Here is a 17523-nt window from a genome sequence, read left to right on the forward strand (position 1 = left end):
TTCTTTCAGCGGAGACAATTCTGTATAATCTAGTTAACGGACAATTCCTTTGTAGAACATGCAGATAATATTCGGCAATGCTATGCACCGTTGTATGTACGGAGCCTTGTAAATAGTAGGTATCCAATACAAACAAGATAAGTCCTAAGATTGGTTGTCCATTGACATATTAAATGAGACCATGGAGGATTTGTGGTTTGCCAAGCTCTTATCATTTGTATGGTTACGATTTGGTACGTTGGATTTCCCCAGTGTATATCTATTCTTAATTCTTTGATGAGACGCTCGTAGGAAAAGGATTGACATACAAAACATGTATTGTTTGAAGCTTTTTTCGCAGGAACAACAACATATGTGTTGTGAAGAGACTCCAGACATTTCACAGCCTCTTTGTCTCTGAACACAAACTTAAATGGAAATTTTACATAGTTTTTTTAACTTGTGGATTCTTCGTTTAATCAATGACCTTATTGTTTTAATCTATTCTGACAGAGTTTCTAGTTCAACTTTTTCTCGTTTTGTCATTGTCCCAGTGTTATCCTCATCGGAATCCCAAATAATTTTAAAGTTATGATTCTAATTGTGAATGTTAGTATTAAGCTATATATTCATTCGGCTAGGATTACAACGGTGTTCGATGAAACTGTAAATGCTTATAGATGCACAATTTATATCCGCTAAACTGTAGAAAGGGAACAATACACGAAACGTATATGTGTCGGTGAGGTATGGCAATAAAAAAAACCCGACACGTATCTTTTACTATTTATAATTCATTATTGCATACAAAAAATATCCATCTTTTAACTTCGAATGATTTAATGTTTCATATTCTCTATTTACAAAATATATACAAAGGCTGCGTATAGAATAGTTCACTTTCTATACAGGTTTTCTAAGTTTTTGAATGTCATTGAGGGTCAAAAATTCATCGTTATGATTTGTTTCATCATCATCACTTGAGTCACTTTCTGGAAGTGGATCAGCCTTGATTGTCAAATCAATATCGGCATATGGCGTTTTGTCGGTTGATCCATGGATAACAAATTTTGGGCCTGCAGTGACGGAGTTAAACTGCAAGTCGATATAGTTCAGGATAGGTGTCTCTGTGTTCTACAATATAGAAACAAACATTCATTTAGTAATGCACGTGAATCAAAGAAAAACAAAATAACACTTTAACGTTTATAATCACTTATGGATTTAGTCTTACTAAAATAGACTAAAAATTGTCCAACTGATATTACAATTAGAAAAAAAGCGGTTCTACTATACAATGAATTAGGTATATTCCAAATCAAACATGCAAATCAGGATCTGTTTACCTTTCAGGAGCATCTTAGATTACCTCCAGTGATTTTGTGGGGTTTGTGTTGCTCAGTCTTTAGTTTTCTATGTTGTATTTGGAGTGCTGTTGTTTTTCTGTTGTTTTTCTGTTGATATATTTTTTCTTTTATAGCTTTGTGTTGTCAGTTTATTTTGGACTTTTGTGAGTTTAAATTTCACAAGCCAATATATTGTCAGTCTTCTCTTTTAACACGCATGGCATATTCAAATTGGATATCATTGAATCCGATCCATATTTGGATTTGTCATATCGGCATTGAGCCCAATTTGGGTTCAACATGCATGTTTTTTTTTTCTTCAAAAGATAGGGTTTGCGAACTGATATACTCTTGGTAAATTGTAATATGCATATGCTTTCACAGTCTGGTTTCAGTTGTCAAACGACCTACCTCAAGTGATTTGACACCTAATAATAAATACGCATCAAATCCGAAATATATGTGAACTTAAACCTGTATTGTAGTAATGTTTTATTGTGTCACGTGCAAATTGTGTTATCCTTCGTTTTTCATGAGGCTTGTTTAAAGTAATTCAATGTGCACCACACTCTCACGATAAACACGGCACTATATATACTTGAATGTAATACAATTGTTAAATAAGTTCCTTAAAAATGGTGAAAAATAAATTACGCAGATGCAAGTGTAACTCTTAGATAGTATGCTTATATTAAAAAGGCAATGGTAAATTTAAAGTGAGATATTATTAAGTAAGCAAATAACAGGTGAAAAAATACACATAAATTCAATACTAATGTATACTACTAATTCCAACATGAATTTCAATAGGTTGTTTTTGGTTGCAGGTTGCTGGCAGGAAACATGGGAAATTCAGCTCATTATAATTTAACTTTGATTTGACTGCTTACATAAGTTGCGTTCAATGTGAAAAAAGTTATTTGACTAACGATTGAAATAAAATTAAAAAAAAGGTTGGTGTATTGTTTTATTGTTACATGTACATGTATATTGCCATGTTTATTAAGAAGGGAGACCTATACAAAAAAGCACTTGCACACTTAGATTGAACACACTTATGTCAATGGTTGTGATAACTTTATTTATGAGAAAGTTTTTGTTTTATTTACATGTACTTGTATGATATACGTGTCTGCTAACAAAAAACTTACACATTCAGTAGTAGTCTTAATTTTTTCTACTCGCAACCTGTCGGCACTCCTTGTCTGTTCAAAGTTTTGATTGTTGGTAGAATTTCGAAACAACACTGTTTAAAAAAAAATGCAACGGAAAAATATTTATTGTAAAATGAAAAATTTTCTGATATTGTTTGCTAGAAAAGTTGTTGGGGTTTCTAAACCATTTAAATGTGTTTAGTAAATTATTTCAAGTTACCCTAGATCTCAGAACTGTACAGTTCATTCCAGTTTGGTTCGTTTCCTATTGTACGTTTTTTAGGACGGCGATACTCCATAGACACTTCTTAATTTAATATATTACCCAACTCTTTTGCCAAACTTATGTCTGCAGTGACGTATTAGTTTGCCATGTACGTAATCTATGTATAACTAGCAACCCATAAAGAAATAGATTTCGTCACGAGAATTTCACGAAACAATTAATAAACCTTTTTATAGATACACATATTTCGAAGCGTTTCGAAGCTTCTCTGTAGAATCTTTTCTAAAAACGGAATATCATATTTATTTTCAACCATATTGTTGTTTATAATACCATAAAACTTACAAATGCAAACTCATTGATACTTTGAACAAATATCGAACAGATATCAATATAAAACAGTACTGAAATATTTGAATATTGATTTCATCAGTACTAATCTTAACTTTTATAGTGTTATAACAGAACTAATCTAAAATATTACTTTACCTTTATATGTATATTTATATATATATGTATAAACTAATTGTTCTACATGCGGTAGATATTGTGCACTTATGATTCGACATTGCACAAGTAATTTTATTTTCCGGCTATTTATGACACATTTTCATTAAAGCTGTTGGATTGTACAGATGCTTTAGTCTGGGAGAACATGATTTGTTTATTGTTTATATTAGCTTTGGAATTGCTTTTTATCGTCACGGTACTTTGTGTCTTTTGTCTTTATGTTTGTGCATCGACCGATCTGATGAGTAAAACGATTTCAAACTGATTTATTTTCAATTCCTTCGCATGTAATGTGTGCTGGTCAGTTGCACTATTGCCCCAGGTTAGTGGGATTGGTTGATCGTTCAAAAATATGTTTAACTCCGCCACAATTTATATGAGCCTGTCCTTGTTTTGATAATTTTTTAAGGCCATTAGGTTAAGTATAGTGCACCATTCCGACGCTATTGAATAGTTGTATCATTGATAATCACATCACATCTCTTAGTTTAAATTGATTGTACGATTATGGAAATGGTGTGTTTCAATGATACGTTTTATAAAAAAAAACCAATGCAGTTAAGAAGAGACCTTCGTCGAATTCGATCTGAAGTCCTCAATTTTCCTTTAGTTATGAGATATGCGTCGGACATTGGAATAATAATGCCAGCTACGCTTTGGAAAATGTATGTACTGAATCAGGAAGGAAGATGACAGAAACACTCCTTTGTCTTTGTTATTTCAAACTAAGTTTGATTTTCCATCATTTTAATATTTTTGGTTAGCCGCAATCATTCAATTCGTCGTGTTTTTTGTTGGCAAGGAATAAAGAGTATATAGCACATTTAGCAAAACAAGAAAGAAGGCTAGTCATTTCATAGAGATTTATATGCATTAATGAATAAACATATTAAAGAAGGTATAAAAATAATTAATTACATGATCCATCTCCTCTTTCATCAGTTATACTTGCTTTTGAAGCTCGATTAGCTTTATACGAAATTGCTTGTCCAATTTCAATTCTACGTCTTCTGTCAATAGAAGAGTATCCTTCCACCGGCAAATCATGCGGTTCGTTAAGTCTTGCAACGTTCTCTGCATTCTAGATTTTTGAAATGCATTTCTTGTGGTAAGTCATACATAAAACTACGTTAAATATTTCCAAAGAAAGAATGTACAGCATTTTATAATGTTTATGGCATAAACTATAAAGAAAGACTTGCTACATAGAATAGCATGTAGTACAGAGTACAGGTTTATCAATATAAATCGTAACATGACGAGTACCACAAATAGAGTAAGATCGACTGACCATACGGGATCATTTCCAACTTTCGATGGGATTCGTATTACCCACTTTTGTATACAGTGTTTCGTGATTTTGTTTGTTTTTTCGTTTGTTTTTTTCGTTTTATTTGGCATGAAGTCGTCAGGTTGACTTATGAACTCTTAATACTCTCTTGGTATTTCCTGTCTCTTTTGATAGTTTTTGATACAACATTTTGTGTCATACTATTATGTTTTTCAACAAAATTAAAGACTGAGGGAACGTTCCGTTTTTTCAAGTAGTGTTTTATTGTTAGGTGGATGACAACATACTATTGATAATTCAATACACATGATAATCATATGACATGTACATGTATAAGACATGTTTAAGTGAAAACAATTCGAAAAAGATTGAATCATATCACGCATTTATTTTATGCCCAATGTTGTACATATTTGAGTGTTGTTACCATTCGGGGACCTGTTACTGTTTATATACATGTATTAAACCTTAGGCCTTTGACGAATACATATACAATTGTAGTGTTCTCATTTCCTATCATAGAATACCTGCTGTGTTTTCAAATGTTATTAATTTATAGTAACCCGCGACCAATCATTATTAATAGATTTATACAACCTTATTCTAACACGATAAAAACATTTTGAAAAATGAAATCTTAAAAAATAATAATAAGCCGCATCATAGCAATTCAAAACAGATTAACCTCATGCATAATATTTAGATTAAAATTGTTACACAAAATAATCAACTACTCATGTTTTTTTTTAACTAGCTCGTTGATAAACAACTTACTGCATGTGTAAAATTACTCTAATAAAGACTTTCTCGCGCAGTTTTAATTCTCAAATTAGTTTATTTTTATGCATATTTAGTGTTTTAATGCTAGTTTTGTAAAAATCTACTTACCAATTTGAACTGATCGAATGCTGCAATATACATTAAACTGATCGGTATACGTATCATCTGAATTAATAACGTTTTTACTGTTGTGCATTTTGAATGATAATAAATCGGAATAACTTTGATCGCGCACCATTTCCTTCTGTTTTTGATTTGGCAATATTTTGAATTACACATGTACCAAATCTATTACGTGAATAGATTTATAAAAACAATATCAGAAAGTTGTTTTTAAAAATGGGTTAAGGAAATTGTTCCCACCCTCGAAAGTGTGTACCCTCACTATTCCAGGATTGAACTATTCGATATATTTGATTTTATTGAATATATATCCCACTTGCATTGAGGTTTAGTTATAAACTATTATTTAAGGAATGTCTCTAATATTTTTTCTGTTTATGAAGAAATAACATAAAAAATATTAGAGAACTATTATTTAATTTAAAATTTCATTTCTAGCCGGGGTAAATCATGAAAAAACGTTGGTGACGTCACGGTCACATGACAGAATTATGTGTTTGAGCTGATAGACAAAACACTGTCAGCCAATCAAAAGACGCGTTACATCCAAAATTCAATTATTAGCTATAAGTATTCAGAATCAATTAATATTCAACCTTTTTAAAGTCTTAGAGAATACTTTGTATTACTGAGAATTTTGTAGTTAAAAAAGATTTCGATAGATTATAATTTAATACAACTAAAATGTATATGCAAAGTTTCATAATTTATCGGTCTCGAATATGAATATGATGGATTTTTCTCATAATAATTTTAAACATTTTTTTGAAACACTAGAAACTAGAAACTTTGGTGATGCTAGTCTCGAGCTTTTACTACAGAGCCAGAGGGAAAGCGTCATTTCTGTTCCCAATATGTAGTTTATAACTATGAATAAATATTCGCTGGAAAATTTCTAATTGATTTCCTGCAACATTTATAATGTAAATAATTGAATAATGCTTAAAAATGTAATTGAATGTTTTTATGCTAACTAATTCTTTTTTTTTTTTTAATTGATTTTCCAAAACGATATTTTTCATTTATAAACTTATTTAGACGACACAATATACATTTATATATAATATACTATATACAATGCAAACAATATCACAAGATACAATAAATTTCAGTCTATGGCGAAATTTCATAAAATTTTGTTTCAGATTGAGTTCAAGTCATGCTGAGATAACATGACTTTCAAACTAGAGGAATGGTTACAGACTGTGCTTTTGATTTTTTTGGTATTTTTTCTAGGCATAATGAAGTAATTTAATGATTATACGACTATAGTTTTGCTCATTTATGAAGGCCTGATAGTGACTTGTTTTGTTCTCATATCTCTATATTGTTTAAATGTTAATCATATTATATCTACCATGTCTAATTTCTTTTTAATATGATATGCAATTATAGGATATCTGCGTTTAAGATATAAAATTGAACATCATGTCAAGCAAAAGCACATTTAGCATGATTTAAAAAGAATACCAATATTACTTGTATTAAATCTTAAATGCATTTCAATACTTTTTTGCAATTGTCTGTTTAGTCTAAAAAAAATATGAGCAAAACACTCACCACAAAGCAAATTACAACAGGCTATGACATGAAAAATATGGAAATACATTCAAACGAAAAAACTAACGGCATAATTTATGTACAAAACAATATACGAAATACAGCAAAAGTCAGCTAATTTACAGTCTCCTGATTTTACACAAACATATACAGAATGAGGCGGGGTATACTTTGCATTTCATCTACGCAAATATTGATTTATACAAATTTGTTTTACTCAAACCCTCATTTTTTCGTACTTTATTGTAGACATACGTAAATTAAACATATCGAATATATATACACTGTACTGTTTTATAGGTTCCATCTAACTCATAGTTTGTTGTTTTCCATAAGAATTTTTTTTATGCAGTGATAATTTTTTGCTATTTTTTATACTATTAAAAAAACCACAATAAAAGTGACAATTATCTACATACCTCTTCTTACACACCACAAAAATATACTGACCAAAGGTATTCCACATACAAAGAAAACGCCCGTAAGTACATAAACTAGATACAATGCTGAAATTGAAATTGAAAGTTTAATTTAGTTCGTAGGTTTCATCTGATCATGACTTATTTTTATAATCAATAATAGGTTAATCAGTTATACAGTTTAAGACGGATGTATGTAATGTTACGCTTAACATCGTCAATGCAAACCAAATGTTCTAATTTTGCATAGCAATAATGATTGTTAGATTGCTGTTAAACGCAACTTGCATCGTGCTGGTGAGTTTTTATTGATGGATGAAGCCGAATTGCTCAGTGGTAACTAACGAACTTCGGTTGGAAAACTGCCAATTCTAGTCAATTGATATTGGTGTGGAAGGCATCTGTCACGGGTTTGACTGGAACTAACAAACACAATGTTTACAGGCTAGTGATACAATAGTTGAAAGACTTAGGCCACTCGGCCACTGGGGCCCTTCAATAATAAAGAGAAATAAGGTTAAATTGAGTCTTTAGACATCCCAAAACGTTATTTATCATAGAGTAACTATAAGATCAAGTCTGTCATATATGAATTATAACATTTTTTGTGTGTTGCAATTTCACAAAATATCATTTTTGATATATTTAATCTAATATTTATGAGCAACAATCTTAATAATGTGTTTGCGTTTCAAATATCTTTCAAAGCTGACTTAATATCATTTATTATCAAGAGTATCAAAACTCATCAGAATTTCAATGTTTAAAATTTGGTATGGAGTTCTTGCATTAAGTTCCTATAAAACTATTTATGAGATATTTGTCTTTAGCCATATGGTATATGCCTAGAAATAGAAAACGGCTACTGTTAATGAGACATAACGAAAAAGCCATGGTATACATTCCAAAAATTGGTATAGACATGAATTAATCTGGGGTTATATCAGTTTTTCGTGCTCACAAACCTCATCCCTTACAACTCAGGACAAAATGATGAAGAACAAAGATACACACGGCAATATAATGCAATCAGTCTCCGACATTATATTCATCAACGTGTACAAATGAAGTAAACACAACACTTAAATTTGAAAACTTTGGTTCAAATATGCTCGCCATCGCACACATTTGATGTGAGTTATATAAGCAAAAGGGGTTACAACAATAGCACTTACGTTTTGGTTTAATGTCAGAAGATGGTATTGGAATTCGATACATTTCGTTTAAATCAATTTCACATTCGTATAAGGCAGCAGATGAGTTTTTTAAATCTTGGAGAAACATAGTCCTATTAGAAAAGTATGTATAAACTGTGCCATTACAGTACACGTTTTCTGCCATATTTGATGAGTTACATTTACATGTATATGTGTCTTCAACATCTTGAGTTTCCCTAGTATATTCTTCCTCGTCACTTAATATCCCTGGAAATGAGTAAACTAAAATAACCAAAATAAATGATATCGTAACAACGAAATGTTTGCTTCAAGGCAGATTGTTTCTTTTCAGTATTTGTTAATTATTACTTGGTTTGTCTCTTCTAATTCGATGTGGATATATTCTAAATACAATAAGTTTTTAAATCGATCAACTGTTAAATTTAACTATGTTTATCTATCTAAAAAAGCAGGATATTCCGGAAAAGTTCATGCCATAGTTTTGCGTTCGTTTAATTGTTTATTTGAAAATGGTATAATCAAATATAATAATAATTATTTTTTTTCTCGACATATTTAAATATGAAATTATCATCAGCTGATTATTTTAGCTATTGTGAAAATTTTGCATCTGCATTCATAGTGCACTGCATAAACAGATATGAATAAGAATACTTCCAATAATCATATTAAAGTAGCCTTATTCGGTTAGAAATCAACTGCATATATTTCGTGGTCAATGGCTATGGAAACACAAGTTGAAAGAATGTGTTATATAAATGGGAATGGGAAAATTTGGTTATCAAAGTACTCTGACAAACAAACATGTTTTGGTAGTGTTAGTGTTACATGGGATAGTTTGCAATTACGTATCATAACACAAAAGTATAAGTGTATTTTGGTGTACTCACATTTGACCTGTAATTGAAATGTGTGATTGTTTGTTACACACTGCTCTTTATTTAATGCCAAACATGTGTACTTCATTAGTCTTTCTTTCTCTCTCTTTTCCTTTCTATTAGTAATCCTGCTGTATTCAGAAGTAGGACGTGTAACAATACTTATCAAGGTTTTTAAGTTATTAGTGTCATCAAATTGGGTGTTGTTGTCTTTCGTGCAAATGATGCTTGTTTCATGAACAACATCACTGTTTCTACTGTTGTCTGAAACAAAGGCAGAGTAGTTTATTTTATTTGGTGTTACTTCAGGAAACATGGTCAATAGCCAGTTGATTAATAATGTTAGTTAGAAACTTCGATTCAAATCAATTATAGAAATGAAAAATTATAATATATTCTATGTAGAACAAACAAATCATTCCGCTTGTGTCATGATATTGTTTTTAAATTCTTTTTCTTTCTGATTTTGTATAGTTTCCATTAGAATAAAATGCATGTACCTTGAACAAATATACGGAATTTTCGCTTCTTATAAATTGTCTTATGAAACCGTTAGCATATCTATATGACATTATCACTTACTGCACAATTTCAGTATAACTGTACATTGTTGGTATTTTCCACCAGAAATTCCATGACACATGTAACGTCCTTGATCAGCCTCAGTAAAATTTAAAATTTGAAGATTGAAATAGCCGTTGATTTTAAATTTAGACTTGAAGTCAGGATTTACGTCCTTTCGGATAGCAATTAATGTTGACTCTTCAAAATACCAAGACACATTATCGTTTTCATTTGTCGTAAATTGGCAACTAATTTCAACAGTCGAATATTTCTTCACAAACAGCTTATACGAATTTGAAAAGCCTGAAATATAGATATAAGTATAACTTGATTTCATCGAAATCAATGATGGGTTTCGTGTGAGCTCGTATTTGCTTAGTTTTGATAGCTTTAGACAGACACTTTTAGGTCATACGATACACATGAAAAGGCAGATACTAACTCAAAGTTCTTACAGGCTGCTCTCGCAATATTGCTTAAAATATGCATCCGAATTTTTTAAGTCGTCAAATGGTGTCTTTTCGATAAAGTTAATCTCAAATATTTTATCAATTTCAATATCTTTCACAATTAACCAAAAAATACGTATTTGTTTAAAATTCTAAATTTGCATTAGGAAACATAATACCTTCATTGTAAAACTTACGTACTTATAAGAATACAGAAAATCAAACATGAACTCATTGTCCGTCAACGTTTATTCCTGAAAAAAAGTTTGTGATACATAAACATGATAAACGATATTTTATTTTACCAGCAACTGTTAAGACGATACAATAATATCGTGTACACAATTTCTTTCCACAAAGAAAATGAGATGGTTTGAAAGGAACATTCAAACTCATAAGTCGATTACAACCTGACAACCCCATGGCAATAAAACTTGAACCCGCCTTCAATAATAAGACAGATTAACAAAACACAATGTAGAAACCTATAGTCTGTTCAATACGAATCCCACAAAAAGAGAGTTTATATACCACTTTGGTGAAAAAGTCATGACAGAGTTTATTGTTTATATGTAAATAAGTGCACCTGTTTATTTCAACAACATATAGAGCTTCGATGCTCTACACATATATCTATTTATTAGTGATTGTCAAAACGAAAAACTTGATATAGTGTTGCCTAGCAATGACGCGACACTATTGTAGTATGGTATATACGTTTTATATTGATAAGTATGAAGCATGTAATATATACAACGAGCATGTACAGGAATGTATTGGATACAAAAACACTGTTTGGCCACTTGACATTTGGCACATGCAATATACTGATCAATTTTAAAACGGGGATTTGGGATCCAAAGAAATTAATTAAATCAAGAACTTCGTTTCTGGTATTGTTGGTTTTATCTTAATGCTGTTGTCATTTAGAAAATCTGATATTGATAGTCAATCTTTAGTGGTCTCTTACCAATTTAATGCTAACCGTTAATAGGCTTTTTTTATTTTCAAAAAATTGCATATAGAATTTTATATGGACACTATAATGTCCATTGTGGAACAAAAATTGTTGACTTGATTCATTTCTTGTTTAATGTCGTTTGGTTGCTTTCAAGTTAGTATTACTTAAATTTGACATTAATTCAAATGTACGCCTTAACTGATTAAAAAAACACATACTCATGGATGTTGTGCGGTTTAATAGACCATGTCCACCAGTTTGCATTGGTATGTGGACAAATATTCGTATCTTAAGGTACAGTTCTTTCATACTACAATGTATCAGGTTTTTCAACTCATATCTTAAAAGGAACTTAGAGGTATGAAAACTCTAAGTTTTACATAAATATATCTATTTGATAATCACATATACAAATCAAAATTATAGATTGCACAGAATGCAAATGATATTGCTGACAAATGAAATATGCATAAAGATTACATTTATAAGTTATATTTACTCACATCCCCATTCAAATTCTTCTTTGTTGTAATGACAAAATATGATCAATACACGCGGAAATTAAAATACACTTGAAGTTGATTTTATAGATATATAATGGTTCATATAGAATAGGTTTAAATGATTTCCGTTCTCACTGATCGAAAATACCCTTGCAATCATTATCTGTAACATTTCCGCAATTTTTATAATATTCAAACATATATATATATATATATATATATATATATATATAATGCTTGGTGCATTCATTACTGAAGTAACTGTGTTTTTTTGAGAATTCAAATAAATGTCATATGTATAGATACATGTATAGTACACACGCATTGCAATTTTATTTAGATATATCTGTAAATTATATATACAAACCATACATTTGTAAATATCGTATATCAGCTCATATATTAAGCATAGAAACAGGCAGATATTATAATGTTGATAACAATAATAGACTATGTACAAATTGTAATACTAGCTCTATTGAAGATGAATACCATTTTATACTTGAATGTAAAAAATATAGTCAAATTCGAAAAAAGTATATAAAAAAAAATAACTTAGGTATATTTTTGAAATCAGCAGAAAAACTTAGAATTTATTTGCATTATATAGTATACTTATTTAAGTATTATACCGTTCTCCGCTCGTATTTCGTAATTTGTATTTTGTATTATGTATTATATTTTCTTTCATGCGCTCCTCTATATTTTCAGATATATTATATATCTCTTGTAAAAGTTATTATATTGGTGCATGTAAAATTATGTGTATGTATCCTATAAGCTGTATTGCTTTTGTAAAAAATTATTATTACACACTAAAAATTATTAAAATGAAAGGCTTTTAATAACAAATACCAAACGTACGCTGTGCTTACAAAAGATTAAATTAGTGTCGTTCGAAAAAGGACATTTGTAAGGCAAAATCTTTTTAGCAAAAGCTATATTTTCTTAGCTTTCACTTTGATCGTAAGTTATCTGTACTAGTCGTGTTACACTGAACGAACTGTCTCAGATATTTCCATAAATTTGAATTTTATATGATTTCACAACTGTTATAACTTAAACTACTGTGTTGATGTCTTTTCAAAATGAAAACCTTTTCCTTAATAAGACGGATATGTTAGTGAGAATGAATAACCCTCTTGTCATGTATGTTCAACGATACAAAGGTCACAATTAATTGGTTAGAAAAATACAAATATAAATATAACACAACACAAAACGTCTGTCTTCAAATTAATATGTATCTGAATATTATCCGTAATTTACGAAATAAGACATATTAGAACTCATTTTTAGTATATATGATAAGTATGTTACCGAAATTTCTTTAAATCTTTATTCTATTCACATCACTATTTACTCGTATAGGTATTTGCAAATAAACACTTGTAAATATATGTAGTGAAACAGATGAGATTATACTAAATATATAAAACAAAAATGATCAAATTGAATTTTATCATTATGCTTTTTCAAATACGTGAATTGACCCATTATAATCAAAAATTAAACATGAAATCCGCTATTTTTATGAAATATAAAAATTTAAATACATAGAAAGAAAACACGGAAAAAGTAAAGAATGGGGAAAACAAAGAGAAAACAGGAATTCGAATCATAAACCGGCAAGTCTCTATTTCTAACTCTATAGCTCATGCATCTTAACCTCGAATCTACCAACTTATACTATGCGATTGTCTATAGATATAAGAAGATGTGGTATGAGTGTCAATGAGACAACTCCCCATTCAAATCACAATTTGTAAAAGTAAACCATTATAGGTCAAAGTACGGTCAACAACACGGAGCCTTGGCTCTCACCGAACACAAAGCTATAAAGGGTCCCAAAAGTGACAGTGTCAAACCATTCAAACGGGAAAACCAACGGTATAATCTATATAAAACCGAGAATAGTATGTATATTTAGAGTATAAACCATATGTGTTTATTGTACCGATGCGTGTCAAATATTAAAATTTTAATTGCAACCCATTGAAAGACGAGAGTGTTCAAGCAGGGGCATATTTATTTCACATTTATAAAGCTTTCTATTTTTCTTCGAAAAAAGTAAAAAAAAAAAATCATTATAACATCGAAATTTGCTCTCGATTTGCAAATTTATCTTTATAAATAAAATGACAAATGTTTGGCGTAACTCTACACGGACGAAATTGCATACACTGGATGACTGCAACGGATGAGTCTTATGTAGACGAAACGCGCGTCTGGCGTACTAAATTATAGTTGTGGTACTTTTTATAACTATTAATGTTAATTGAATGTAAATCTTGTATCAATATTTGGAGAACTTACTTTATTGCGATATTCTATAAACAAAGGAAATTCAACAAATATAACAAACATTTGTCATATCATTTTAAAAATTAACACTGCTCATTTATTATCAAAGGTTAGCAAATCGATGTATTGCATCAAATAAATGAACAATTTCTTTAGAAAAATTGTGAAATTCATTTAATTTTGTTAAAGTTTGAACAAACATAAACTCCACAAATAGGGAAATTTATCAATTTTGATTTTAGGGAAATTAATTGATTCATAATGATGAACTGTATATCCTGAATGATTAATTTCCATTGTTTTATTGATTGTTAGTTGTGATAGAAAATATATATTTATTTCCGTTATTAAGGTGTAATACCACCATTGATTTTCCCCTATTAGTCTTTGTTAAATTTGCACTTTTCAAAAAATTGTGCAGAATTTATCTTTGTTTCAAATAAAGAAATACTTGGCATGAGTAAAGTTTGATCCTGTCCAGTACTATAGAAAAAATTTCACATAACATTTCATTGCATATAAGAAAATAACCATCACTGGAAGTTAACCAATCAAATTTTCCCCCTTTTTTAACCTGTATACAAGCTTTAGTAACCATGTAACCTCAAGTTTCCAAAATATTCTATAGAAACCCCAAATAAAAAAATAATGGTGCTTTGAAATACCCAAGATATATGTTTATGACCCAGAAATGTTTTACTGCAATGAAATGTAGGATCAATTACCTACAACTGTCAAATTCAAGGGAATATTTTTTTTCGACCTATTTTCGTATGCAACCGGATGTGACGTACTATGATTTGGTGGTATTACACCTAAAGAAGACTTTTTTGTTAAATAAACTGAATGTGACTTTTTTCCTTTGTTATACTGGTTATTTCAAGCATTCCTGTCAAGTTTTGTCATAATCAGTTCAATAGTTTGAGAAAAATCTAGTATAATGTAAGACGACATCTGCAGCGATTCGAGCAAAATTTCTTCGAAAAATCCAAACCAAGCCGCATCATGATAGAATATAGTGTGGACCAATAAATGATCAAATATTTATCTCATCTGCCTACAAACAGTTGAATATGATACAAAAGATGACTTTAGGATGATAAATACTACCAATGGACCTCTTTGTCTTCCTTATAAGGTCTCTTTTGGTCCATTTATACCTCTCATTTCCTCAAAATTTCTACTTTATAGGCCAATAAATAAAAATTTTGGGGTAACTTTCACTCATTTATGATAGAAATGTTATAATAAATGATTAATTGAAGTATTCAAGCTGAATGAACTATCCGTATAAAAGTTTACTGTCTCCAAGGAGGTTTCAATAAGTCCTGACGTAAAACTTAAATTTACGCCGCGTTCCAGAGAGGGACATAAAAAGCTTCTCTTTTGGTGAATAATTTGTTGTTACTGCTTTAAAAATAATTTCATTTACTTAAAACTATATATTTATTAAAGTATTTCTTAGGAAAAAATTTCTAGTATAGCAGAATATAAGAAAAAAGGAGAAAAAGCTCCCCAAAACTCTAAGTATGGCTTATTCTGTCAACTAATATTCATGGTAAAGTCCTATTTCAAGGAAATTTTCTCATAAAATGTGTTTTGGAGACTCAATCCACTCAGAATATTTCATTATTAGTAATATTTCACTTAAATAGCAAGAAATTTTAACACATGAGAGTACTCACAAGGTCAAAGGTGCATGTACAGCTTCCTATATTAGGTGTAATACCACCATTGATTTTCCCCTATTAGTCTTTGTTAAATTTGCACTTTTCAAAAAATTGTGCAGAATTTATCTTTGTTTCAAATAAAGAAATACTTGGCATGAGTAAAGTTTGATCCTGTCCAGTACTATAGAAAAAATTTCACATAACATTTCATTGCATATAAGAAAATAACCATCACTGGAAGTTAACCAATCAAATTTTCCCCCTTTTTTAACCTGTATACAAGCTTTAGTAACCATGTAACCTCAAGTTTCCAAAATATTCTATAGAAACCCCAAATAAAAAAATAATGGTGCTTTGAAATACCCAAGATATATGTTTATGACCCAGAAATGTTTTACTGCAATGAAATGTAGGATCAATTACCTACAACTGTCAAATTCAAGGGAATATTTTTTTTCGACCTATTTTCGTATGCAACCGGATGTGACGTACTATGATTTGGTGGTATTACACCTTAAGGCACATGACAAATAGACAAAGAGACTATAGAGGACATTTGTCCTATTTTCGATTAAAAACAAAATTTGCAAAGACTTTTCCTATCGAATTTTAATGTTTCAATGTTTCAATATTTTTGTGTATATCATGCATTAATGTCAAATGACTTGTGGGATGTGTGGTTAAATTCAATCTAGTTGAGAAACAATAGAAATATAACACAGATGAAAGATAACATTTTAAACCCAAAAGATAATGTAATGTCGTATTGAAATTAATTGATTAATGTTCAGTAACATATATTTTACTACCTTAGGAATAGGTTACCGAAGCTGTATTTGGCAAACCTTTTATGAAGTAATGATGTACCATGCTCTTCAACTTCGTACTTTATTCGGTCTTTTTAACTTTTTAAAATTCGAGCGTCACTGATGAGTCTTTTATGGACGAAACGCGCATATGGCTTAAATGCAAAATTTCAATCCTCGTATCTTTGATGAGTTAAAGTACAAGTACTGGGTCGATGCCACTGCTGGTAGAGCTTTTATTCCCTGACGGTATCACCAGCCCTGTAGTCTGTCTGTCAGGATTTCTGTGTTGACATGAATTATCATTGATATGGTCATTATTATAAATTAACTGTTTACAAAACTTTGAATTTTTGAAATACTAAGGCTTTCCTACCTCAGGAATATGTTACTTTATCTGTATTTTGCAAACCTTTTGGGAATTTTTGTAGCTCCATGCTCTTCAACTCGTACTTTATTCGATCTTTTTAACTTGTTCTTATTCGAGCGTCACTGATGAGTCTTTTGTAGACGAAACACGCGTCTGGTGCAAATACAAACGTTCACTCCTTATAGCTATGATGAGTTTATTTACATGTTCATGTTGAGGAAAAATATAAATTGGTTGATGTTGCAAAGTGGATTCACCAGACAAAGGATTGAAAACCACTAGAACATAATAGTAGGTTTGATACGCGCGTGATTTCTGTTTCTCCAGTTCACATACAAACTCCATTAAATTATATCAATACCTTTCCTTAACTTGCATAAAGTAGGACAGTCGCCGTACAAGAGGCATCGAAGTCAACCCTTCTTTTTCTATGAGACGGGGTTGCATTTTTT

At 30.3% G+C, this 17523-nt stretch overlaps 1 protein-coding gene across 2 annotated transcripts; it reads right to left on the reverse strand.

Moving 5' to 3' along the window:
* Positions 1–778: 778 nt before the first annotated feature.
* On the reverse strand, positions 779–10711 carry LOC127712670 (uncharacterized). Of its 2 annotated transcripts, none has more exons than XM_052219257.1 (9): positions 10659–10711; positions 10027–10311; positions 9457–9708; positions 8564–8812; positions 7389–7475; positions 5395–5414; positions 4134–4296; positions 2477–2571; positions 779–1113 (listed from the first exon to the last, which is right to left on the reverse strand). In XM_052219257.1, exons 1-9 carry the CDS (start codon positions 10690–10692, stop codon positions 883–885), a joined length of 1416 nt encoding a protein of 471 aa, XP_052075217.1. In that variant the 5' UTR covers positions 10693–10711; the 3' UTR covers positions 779–882. The 2 variants fall into 2 exon arrangements, with proteins under 2 accessions (XP_052075217.1, XP_052075216.1); XM_052219256.1 differs by having other exon boundaries at positions 8564–8827.
* Between the last annotated feature and the right edge of the window lie 6812 nt (positions 10712–17523).

This window comes from Mytilus californianus, unplaced genomic scaffold (assembly GCF_021869535.1).
Source record: "Mytilus californianus isolate M0D057914Y unplaced genomic scaffold, xbMytCali1.0.p SCAF_8, whole genome shotgun sequence".
NCBI lineage: Eukaryota > Metazoa > Mollusca > Bivalvia > Mytilida > Mytilidae > Mytilus > Mytilus californianus.

Excerpts from the sequence above, each read along its gene's own strand:
- LOC127712670 (XM_052219256.1), bottom strand. The coding sequence starts at position 10,692 with ATGAGTTCATGTTTGATTTTCTGTATTCTTATAA. Across the intron at positions 8,828-9,456 it reads ATTTCAATTACAGGTCAAAT|TTTACTCATTTCCAGGGATA; the intron begins GTGAGTACACCA and ends TGGTTATTTTAG. Across the intron at positions 4,297-5,394 it reads CATTCGATCAGTTCAAATTG|AATGCAGAGAACGTTGCAAG; the intron begins GTAAGTAGATTT and ends TCAAAAATCTAG.